Raw genomic sequence first — 11,039 nt, forward strand, 5'->3', positions numbered from 1 at the left:
GTAGACTGGAGTGGTGATATTAGGCCAGTAGACTGGAGTGGTGATATTAAGCCAGTAGCTTTGTGGCATGAGTGGTACTTATTCAAGGTCAAAGATGTCAAATTTGTTGAAATACTCAAAAACCTTCTGAAGAAACAAAATACCTTCAGTAATGATATTTTACCAATAGCTGATTTGTATGAAGTGCTTCTTCTGAAATATGTTTTTTTCAAAAAGTCATGCAAGTGACCATCTATGGTATATGTGGTAGTTGTGCAAATAACACTGGTCAAAGAAAACCCAAACTCCATAATGTAGCATTACTTTTATTCCATATCTAGAGTTAAAGCATCTCTCTAGCAAATCAGACAGTGTTTAGCTATATTTCCTAGGAGTAACTACAGCGTGTGACTTCAAGATACAAACCCACAGTCACACTGATTCCGTTATACCAACCCACAGCCACACCACTGTGGTGACAATTTACCAATCCACAGCCACACTGTTGTGATGGTTATTTACCAATCTACAGCTACACTGCTGTGATGGTTATTTACTAATCCACATTCACATGGCTGTGATGGTTATTTACCAATCCACAGTCACATGGCTGTAATGGTTATTTTCCAATCCTCAGTCACATGGCTGTGATGGTTATTTACCAATCCACAGTCACATGGCTGTGATGGTTATTTACCAATCATCAGTCACATGACTGTGATGGTTATTTACCAATCCAGTCACATGGCTGTGATGGTTATTTACCAATCATCAGTCACATGGCTGTGATGGTTATTTACCAATCCTCAGTCACACTGCCATAGACCTACCAAGACACGCTTCTCTATGCAAGAGAAAAACAAGTGATAGAAGATTCCAATTCTCTATAGATTTACCCTTGACTCTTGAAGTGTAACACAATCAGCACCAAAATGCAGTTAGATGTAGGGATTTAACATTTTTTATAATTGATGACACATTGTTTTAATCTGTATCATAACTGAGTAGACCTAATAGAAACTGAAGACAATAACCAATATGACAGCTGACAACTCCATAACTTGTATACTAGGTACACTATTTAACACTTCATACAGTATTTACTTCACAGATATGGTGCCCAATAGAATATGTAATACCATATGCACTAATGTTAAAAAAAGCTATTTGTTTTGTCATAAAACAATTAACTTTTGAAAGTGTTAACACTTTCAATAGTAAGTTCAATTTTTTACATCTTTAACAATGTTTTAAAAAAATATGTATTCTCAAGAATATCAAGGAGCACTTAATGAGCATTTGTTGATGTTAACCCTATAAAACAATTCCGCTTCATTAACAAATACATGCACATATATAATGTACGAAAAATAGTTATGGACTGGAAAATATATGTTCATATAAATACTTTTTGTTACAAGTTGAAAATTATTTATCTTGAAAATTTAGATAATTTTAAATGCTATCATCAACAAAAGAACTTAGAATGTAGAATTACAAGTTAAGGGGTTAATATCGTTATAACTCATATCAATAGCAAAAACAAATGATGGAGAATGAAAATGCCATGTGACACCTTCAAAAATATGTATATTTAACCTAGAGGACGATGTCCTATAACACACCCTACACGATCATTTATTAACAAACCTACATGAAACAGTGAAATTTAATTAGCATACACTTAAAAACAAAGTATTAAATAAGCAGAATGACAAGTGTTGGCAGCGTTGATTAATGTATGTTCTACCTGAACATGTGTACACCATGTAGAGGTTATTATCAGTAACATCAATCTATCATCATTATTACCCATCATAACCTTGTTTTTAAGATTCCCTCAGAACATATCTATTAGATATAATTATAACGATACATACTTAGATTTTTGCAATGAAATAGTTCATAAGACTTAAAGTAAATATATATCTTCTAAAGTATAAATAAAATAACTAATATCCTAATCAACCATACCCTGCACCTAAAAACAGATATCAAATAAAACATACTATACCTAATAATTGACCTGTACTACATTCGACCCAATTAGCATTCTTTAGGCTGTCTTTACATCTCGCTGTTATCTCCCTTAGCTCCCTCTGTAAATATTACTGACTATGTGAAGCTAGATTCTATCACTAAAGCTGACATAAACATATTTCATAGGAGCTGTCCCATAGGTTCTGGAATACCTGCACGCTAATTAGATCAAATATGGCACAAATAGAGACATCCAATTCCCGTGTAATATCACAGCTGTGATACTATATATGTATATTACTGACAAAACTCTAACAAACAGGTAAAAATGAATACAAATTTAAGTAAAACAAATGGAGGTACCAGAGTGTAAAAATGTGAGATATTCTTACCTATCCTATAAAACCAATCATCTTAATACTTGTTATAATCAGGTAAAGCTAGAGTTGTTGGAATATACAGGTATCACAGTCAGACAATATATATATATACTACAAATCAACATATGTTTTAGGAGGGATAGGGAGGGGGGCACAGCAATAAGCTATTTAAACAAAGCCTATATATCCAGTTTATTCTTCATTTCATACCAACATAACATGCTCATATCCAGTGCCTCTACAAGACACTGAAGCTAAGGGCTAAATCTAGTCCTGAACTTACCGACCCTGGGCTAAAGGGAAATTCCCGCTAGAGGAGTCGTTAACAACTGACTACATATACAGTTTATCATTACCACATCAACAAAACATCTATCAATATCTCCTTGATTTACAGTAACAAAACATCTATCAATATCTCCTTGATTTACAGTAACAAAAATACACTGGCTAATCTGAAAACTACCAAAAATAACAATCTGGTTCACTTGTGTTCTTAACAATTCAGTACAAACACTACTTGTGTGAATTTGCTGGTCATTCGGGTAACTGAGGTCAACATTAAAGGTCAAAGTTCAATAGATATCACAATGCAGCACCTGCAGTTGCCTCATACTGCATAAGCAAGTGTCCAGAAAGTGACCGCTACGTTCCAATAGAGGTATCTAATGCAACTGTAGATCATGGTTCAGGTCATGTATCAAACTCGTGACGAATACTATCTAGGAAGGAGTCTCCGCTTTCTTCCATTTTTTGATGTTGCTCTTCGTAAATCTTTTTCTTCGTCTAAAAAAGAAAATGAAATTATTATATGGACTGGTTTCAGAATGTAAGCAAATAAAATTTCTATAATTACATTGTAACAGAACATATACAAACATATATAATGAGTCAACAGTTTCGTTTGCGTAGAAATATGTCGGTTAAATCGGCCGTGTATCAACATGTCAAGTTTCCTCAACAAGAGGTCATTACACAGATCTAGGAAGAGTCCGAGACAAAAGATTCAGAGTGACTTCTTCAAATTGATAATTAAATAACAAGAATTGTATATTCACATTATAACCAATCATCACGGAAGTTAATAAAACACCTACATACAGTTCATTCATATCTAGAAAATACTATTTTACACTTGTATTTTATGGAGCCAGGAAAACACAGGCAATATGTCTTTCCATTCTGAGTTCACATCAGTATCCTGTATATGTATATTTACTGGTTGATGGACACACTCCCTGTAACACATCCTAACGAGTTGTATAGTTAAACACATCTGAACAAGTTATATAAAGTTATCCATCAATTACTCACTTACTGTATATATAGCATCAGTAGAAAGTCGTCAATGTTACGGTAGGATTAAGTTCTAAAACTCTCATTCTGTTACTCCTTTTACAGTTCTCATAATACATTTTAACCTGTTAACCACTGACAACCTGTATCACTGTTGGTATGTACTATAAGGACTCCGAAATGATACCTATTCTAAATTACACTGAGTGAATCAATATCTAAAACATAAATAATGTGTGAAAACATTTCACATTTAACTTTGAAGAGTTGAGATAAATGCATGAGTTCACATGAATTACCATTAAGGTAAGGTCATGGTATCAGAATCAGTCAGGTAGAGTTTTTCTGTAGTTATCATAATTTTGAATCCATGAAACTTTTATTGAAATTCCATCAAATGCAGTAAATATACAAAAATATGCAAAAATATTAAACCAAACAAGCTGTTTAAGCACTTGGTAATCTGGTAAGACATTTAACCAGGTAATACACAACAACAGTGTTGTTCTTGATTACAGGTAAATACTGTGAAGATGGGTACAGAAAGGAGAAAGATTCATAGATACAGGTAAAATGAAATAGGAAAGCAGGCTGTTTACATAATTTTAAGGTGTAGTTACCTCCTACTGAAACATTGTTAACCATTCTAAATAACACTACGTGATTCATTGAAGTGATTCTTCTCTTTTCATTCATGCATTGTAATGGGTGATGAAGACAGAATTTCAAGTGGATTACATCTTCGGAAATCAATATAAACTTACAGTGACTTTCTACTGGATTAAAAAAACACATTTAGGAAGAATTAAAACTAAGAATACATTTGGTATTGATGTTTTGATAGGGATTGTTTCCTGTGTAAAGTAACGGTAACCATAATGTCTGGGGAGATTACAGGGGATAACCATACATCAGTAATATTAGGTGTATCATGTGTGATGACATCTGTTTAACAAAAGCTAGAGTGTTGTTATGTCTGGGGGGATTACAGGGGATAACCATACATCTGTAATATTAGGTATATCGTGTGTGATGATATCTGTGTAATAACAGCTAGAGTGTTGTAATGTTTGGGGAGATTACAGGGGATAACCATACATCAGTAATATTCGGTGTATCATGTGTGATGACATCTGTGTAACAACAGCTAGAGTGTTGTAATGTCTGGGGAGATTACAGGGGATAACCATACATCAGTAATATTAGGTGTATCGTGTGTGATGACATCTGTGTAACAACAGCTAGAGTGTTGTAATGTCTGGGGAGATTACAGGGGATAACCATACATCAGTAATATTAGGTGTATCGTGTGTGATGACATCTGTGTAACAACAGCTAGAGTGTTGTAATGTCTGGGGAGATTACAGGGGATAACCATACATCAGTAATATTAGGTGTATCGTGTGTGATGACATCTGTGTAACAACAGCTAGAGTGTTGTAATGTCTGGGGAGATTACAGGGGATAACCATACATCAGTAATATTAGGTGTATCGTGTGTGATGACATCTGTGTAACAACAGCTAGAGTGTTGTAATGTCTGGGGAGATTACAGGGGATAACCATACATCAGTAATATTAGGTGTATCGTGTGTGATGACATCTGTGTAACAACAGCTAGAGTGTTGTAATGTCTGGGGAGATTACAGGGGATAACCATACATCAGTAATATTAGGTGTATCGTGTGTGATGACATCTGTGTAACAACAGCTAGAGTGTTGTAATGTCTGGGGAGATTACAGGGGATAACCATACATCAGTAATATTAGGTGTATCGTGTGTGATGACATCTGTGTAACAACAGCTAGAGTGTTGTAATGTCTGGGGAGATTACAGGGGATAACCATACATCAGTAATATAAGGTGTATCGTGTGTGATGACATCTGTGTAACAACAGCTAGAGTGTTGTAATGTCTGGGGAGATTACAGGGGATAACCATACATCAGCAATGGAAACACTGACCTCATCCTGTATATCATCACAAAGTAACAAAACTAACCATAATCATCCAAATCTGAAAGATCAACTTTGTTCAGATAATGGGAGAAGTAAACACTAGTGAATGGAATCGTACACTCTTTTTTTTTGTCAAGGAGTTGTATTTGACCTACATCAAAAGTCGATGCTTTGCAATATTTCATTTCCTGATTTTTAAGACAAATTTGTGTTAAAGTTATTGTAACTGAACTGATTTAGCTCCATAAGGATAACAGTTTACCATCGTCAGGGGATTTAATTATGATTGTCAGATCTGTATGTGTCTCATAAAACAGTTACGATTATGACTTTTTGCCTTTAATAGAAAAGTATCCAATAGCTGATGATGTCCCCTAACCATTACTATCTATGTTGCTATGGAGATGGAGAAGAAAGGTGTAAGGTGTGAGGTGATTGGTGTGAACGGACCTCCTTTTCTCTGTGAACAGTGCGTGCTGATTTCGCTCTTTGAGACCCACCGTCACTGCCCACACCAGCCTTGTCCGAGTAATTCTGTAAAAGAATAAGCTTCCAATCATAGGAGACTGCAGGCCACACAACACAAGAAGTGTTTGTACTTGGTTTAACTATGTTGATACAGAGGACTATTTGAAGATGTTTGTTTCTATAAATCTGAAAGTCACCCAAAGCTTTTATTGTAAAATGTTTACTTTTGAATCTGCTTTGAAATAAACAAGCTGAACACTTTAAACCAAGTAAAACAACATATGAGTACGAGCTAAAATCACTACAAACCAATGAAGCCTGTAAGTTAGAGAATCAGCGGCTGCTGAGTTAGCGAGGCAGATCTGCTGCGTCTGTGGCCAGGGCAGGTAAAGTAAGCCTTAGAACACAGAGAGATGACAGCTGTATATAACCCTATAGCTCACACTTGTCACAAGTCTATCCATACATATGGCGTTTCTGGCTCACTTGACTACCAGACAGATCCTAAATTCATATTGGAATGTATCACACACTTATTCCACTTGAATATATAAATCAGTCGGTAGGTTTCCAACTGTTATCGTTTAGTAACAAAGTTAAGATATTCTACATATTAAATTTATTTCTGAATCAGTCCTTCAGTTATCATTATTAAATATCAAGCACTGAGATTTTTTCTTTATGAACAGGTGAAGCTGTGTTTTGACATCAATCATATAAGGCTGAAAACCTGAGCATTGAGAGTAAAGGTGAATCAGTAATACTACAGTCCACACAACAGCTAACAGTGTCAGGATACCAACTAATGTTGTTAATACAAAGATCATTTCTACGTAATGGAACTTCTCGTCACCAGATATCACTCTGAATCATTTTATGTTTTGTATATCCTTGACATAAGGTCTCTTTGTTTTGTATATCCTTGACATAAGGTCCCTTCATTATGTATAACCTTGACATAAGGTCCCTTTGTTTTGTATAACCTTGACATAAGGTCCCTTTGTTTTGTATAACCTTGACATAAGGTCCCTTCGTTTTGTATACCCTTGACATAAGGTCCCTTCATTTTGTATAACCTTGACATAAGGTCCCTTTGTTTTGTATAACCTTGACATAAGGTCCCTTTGTTTTGGATAACCTTGACATAAGGTCCCTTCGTTTTATATACCCTTGACATAAGGTCCCATCATTTTGTATAACATTGACATAAGGTCCCTTTTGTTTGTATATCCTTGACATAAGGTCCCTTTTTTTTGTATAACCTTGACAAAAGGTCCCTTCGTTTTGTGTACCCTTGACATCAGGTCCCTTTGTTTTGTCTAACCTTGACATAAGGTCCCTTCATTTGTATAACCTTGACAAAAGGTCCCTTCGTTTTGTTTAACCTTGACATAAGGTCCCATCATTTTGTATAACATTGACATAAGGTCCCTTTGTTTTGGATAACCTTGACATAAGGTCCCTTTGTTTTGTATATCCTTGACATAAGGTCCCTTTGTTTTGTATAACCTTGACATAAGGTCCATTTGTTTTGTATATCCTTGACATAAGGTCCCTTTGTTTTGTATATCCTTGACATAAGGTCCCTTTGTTTTGTATAACCTTGACATAAAGTCTTTGTTTTGTTTAACCTTGACATAAGGTCCCTTTGTTTTATTTTCCTTGTTTACCATTCACATATTTCATGATACCCATTTTCCCGTTTTCTAATAATTGTTTTGTTCTTCTCTGTAACAGTGTAAACTAGAAATGCTGTCATTTAAGTCCACTAATCCCCCTGACCTCGCCAATACAGATACTAGTACATACATCTTTGTCGTCCTGCCACGTCTTGTCCTCCTGACTAATGGAAGAGTTGGAGTCCTCTTCTATGGTCTGTAGACCTCCAGGGCTGAAAGGGACAAACCATCAATCAAGTCAGACTTTACAAGGTAAACATCTTTGGTGACTACTTTCCAAAAAACATTAAAAGCACAAATCGTAATGAGATTGATGTTGACAAAGTCCATTTAGCGATAGGATTGGGAAGCAGCACCTACATGAGAATTAGACCTTGTAAAACACTCACCCAAGCTTGCTTGTAGCCCTCATCTGTGATTGGACCTTGTTAAACACTCACCCAAGCTTGCTTGTAGTCCTCATCTGTGATTGGACCTTGTTAAACACTCACCCAAGCTTGCTTGTAATCTTCATCTGTGATTAGACCTTGTTAAACACTCACCCAAGCTTGCTTGTAGTCCTCATCTGTGATTGGACCTTGTTAAACACTCACCCAAGCTTGCTTGTAGTCTTCATCTGTGATTAGACCTTGTAAAACACTCACCCAAGCTTGCTTGTAGTCCTCATCTGTGATTGGACCTTGTAAAACACTCACCAAAGCATGCTTGTAGTCCTCATCTGAGATTAGACCTTGTAAAACACTCACCCAAGCTTGCTTGTAGTCCTCATCAGTGATTGGACCTTGTAAAACACTCACCCAAGCTTGCTTGTAGTCCTCATCTGAGCAAAGCCACTGTTGGGATCATTCATCTCATTCTCACACGCCTTTAAGAAATCTGCAACATCTCGATGTCCAAAGTCTTCTGCGACCATTCGGGGTGTCCTGTCCATGTCATCTACTGTGTCAAAGTGTGCTCTGTTGGCAATCAGCCACTTGACACACTCTAGATGGCCCCTGAGAGTTTAGACACACACACAGTATTAAAGTAGTCACTTGGACAAAATGTTAATACAAAGTATATCTAAAACTTTGCGAACATGTTTTGAATTACCATTGTCATTGATTTGTATTGTGATTTGAGACGACACTAGAACATGTAATACAATGCTGTATTATAGTGTTACTATGGACAACTGTTTGTGTAACACATTTCTCTCTGTACTTTATGATGGAGACTTCACACAGACATTTTTTCTCTTCATCATATTAACTTACTTCATGGCGGCCAGGTACAATGGCGTCTTCTTATCGCTGGTCTTCACAGAAATGGTGGCCCCCAGAGCAAACAGGATCTGTAGGAGTGACATTACAGACATTTGATTTCAGTCAAGATTTTTGCATTCATAACTTAATCAAATTCAATTGATAAAGTATTTTGTCAGTGTGTATGAAAACCCTGATATCCTATAAGTTTGCTTTTATACATAATAGAAAACAAACATGGCACAAGGACTACTGACCATCATACAGTTGACATGTCCGTTCATGGCCGACAGGTGCATGGCAGTATAACCAGTGGGGGTCTCCAGGTTTAGATTGGATTCTCCGATCGCCAGCCACTTAACAACATCTATGTGGCCGTCTGTGGACGCAAGGTGCAATGGTGTACGCCCACTCTCATCCTTCGATCTGGTGGAAAAGTGTGGGTTTAGAACAAGAATATCAAAGAAGCAAAAAGCCTTGTCTGACAGAAACTGTTTCAAACATCCTTTGTAAAACAGGGCAAGTATGATAAGAAACAAATCCTGAGTATTAATCTTTTGTATTTCTGTTTTGAATATTAACTATACTCAATGAAAAAAGAGCGGAAACAGGTTCAAAAAGGGGCAACAACTCCCTCAAATATTAAATATCAGACAGACTAGGTCAAGTAATAGAATGCTCAGAATATTTGTGTTCTGAACCTCGGTATGATTTTTGTTAAAAAATAAACAGAATTGTACAAAAATAGTGAGGAAATAATTACTTTCAAGTGTAATGTATAGAGAAACATTCTTATGATAAAACAACTTCTAACAGGTGTATATATACATGTACTACAAAGAGACCGATTAACTGTATACTGAGTATCAAATTTATTAGTAACTTTATTCTGAATATCTGTACCAAATTGTGAAAATTCTAAACTGTTTATTACATATTAGAAGGAGCTGTGATAACTAGTTCAGTATTATATATACAGTAACGTGTAATAAAGCCTTACTCCTTCATTTCTGGGTAGTGTTGTAGTAGTTCCTGTACGCGTGCCAGGCTTCCTGCCCGGGCTGCCTCGTGGATAGTGGGCCCTGCCAGCACTCGCTTCCTCCCTGCAACCTCCTCACTGGTCCTCGTCTTAGAATCTTCCTCGGCAGCCTTCAGTCCAACCTATTGTGACATAAACAAATACAATCTATGTGTTCTATATCAGGGAGACCTTCTCCAAAATATTTAATTTCATGAGAATATCAATAATTTCATGAACACGGGCCCAGATTGTACTAATATCTTCTGGGCCTTGGTGCGTTCATGGTGTATGTTTCTCCAAAGCTCTGGAAAGCATAGGTGTCAACCGCTGAAACCTCTAATGAGGGAGATCTCCCCCATCCCATATCTCAAATATGGGGTAAGGTGAATGAAATATGTTCACAGCAATTTTGTCCATTTAGAAAGTTTCTGCGTGTGAATCTGTAATCTGTACTCACCTTGTTGAGCATATAGTAATAATAACTGCAGTTATCAATAATTAACAAATGATCTTACCTTACACATGTTGGCATAGTCAACCTAATTATGGTTTTAAATAAACCAAGATAACACGATTTAGTTTTTATATATTTTCGTAAGGTTGCTGTATAAATTATAACTAAAACATTTTGAGATATATTGTATAAAAACCAAATGCTATAGCTGTTAGTTTTTAATTTCAGTAATGCCTGCATATCATTTTACAGTGCATTAATGTGTGAATGATATATAAATGTGTTAGAGAAGTCATAGGTAACAAGGTTACCGCGAGCGGTATATAATACGCCCGCCACACATTGAATGAGCAGTTGTTTGTATGATTGAAATATATGAAGTATTTGTGAGTAATTGATATTAAAAGAGAAATCATTCAACATAACTGGTAGATCAATGAGTGCAATACAACATCATGGAACGCATGCATCGCATTAATGAAACCAAGGGGCATAACTCCACAAATTATGGTCGGATAATGGCGGTTATCGAACTTGTCCGAGCTTTCATGGTAATTAACCTTGTTGTGAAGTTTGAAG

General features: G+C 36.1%; 1 protein-coding gene across 5 annotated transcripts in view; it reads right to left on the minus strand.

Annotated features, from left to right (window-relative positions):
• Positions 1-292: 292 nt before the first annotated feature.
• The window catches only part of LOC110450413, a 70,799-nt gene continuing 60,052 nt past the window's right edge, over positions 293-11,039 (minus strand). For 4 of the 5 annotated variants that reach the window (XM_021497904.1, XM_021497906.1, XM_021497907.1 and 1 more), the window contains 7 exons: positions 9,986-10,146; positions 9,243-9,411; positions 8,998-9,074; positions 8,539-8,736; positions 7,872-7,953; positions 6,045-6,128; positions 293-3,125 (listed from right to left, as the gene is read on the minus strand). In XM_021497904.1, the coding sequence (XP_021353579.1) occupies positions 3,033-3,125; positions 6,045-6,128; positions 7,872-7,953; positions 8,539-8,736; positions 8,998-9,074; positions 9,243-9,411; positions 9,986-10,146 (864 nt within the window). In that variant the 3' untranslated portion in view covers positions 293-3,032. The remainder of the gene's footprint in view (positions 3,126-6,044; positions 6,129-7,871; positions 7,954-8,538; positions 8,737-8,997; positions 9,075-9,242; positions 9,412-9,985; positions 10,147-11,039) is intronic. The other variant, XM_021497908.1, reaches the window with a different exon arrangement.

This window comes from Mizuhopecten yessoensis, unplaced genomic scaffold, assembly GCF_002113885.1.
Source record: "Mizuhopecten yessoensis strain PY_sf001 unplaced genomic scaffold, ASM211388v2 scaffold5209, whole genome shotgun sequence".
NCBI lineage: Eukaryota > Metazoa > Mollusca > Bivalvia > Pectinida > Pectinidae > Mizuhopecten > Mizuhopecten yessoensis.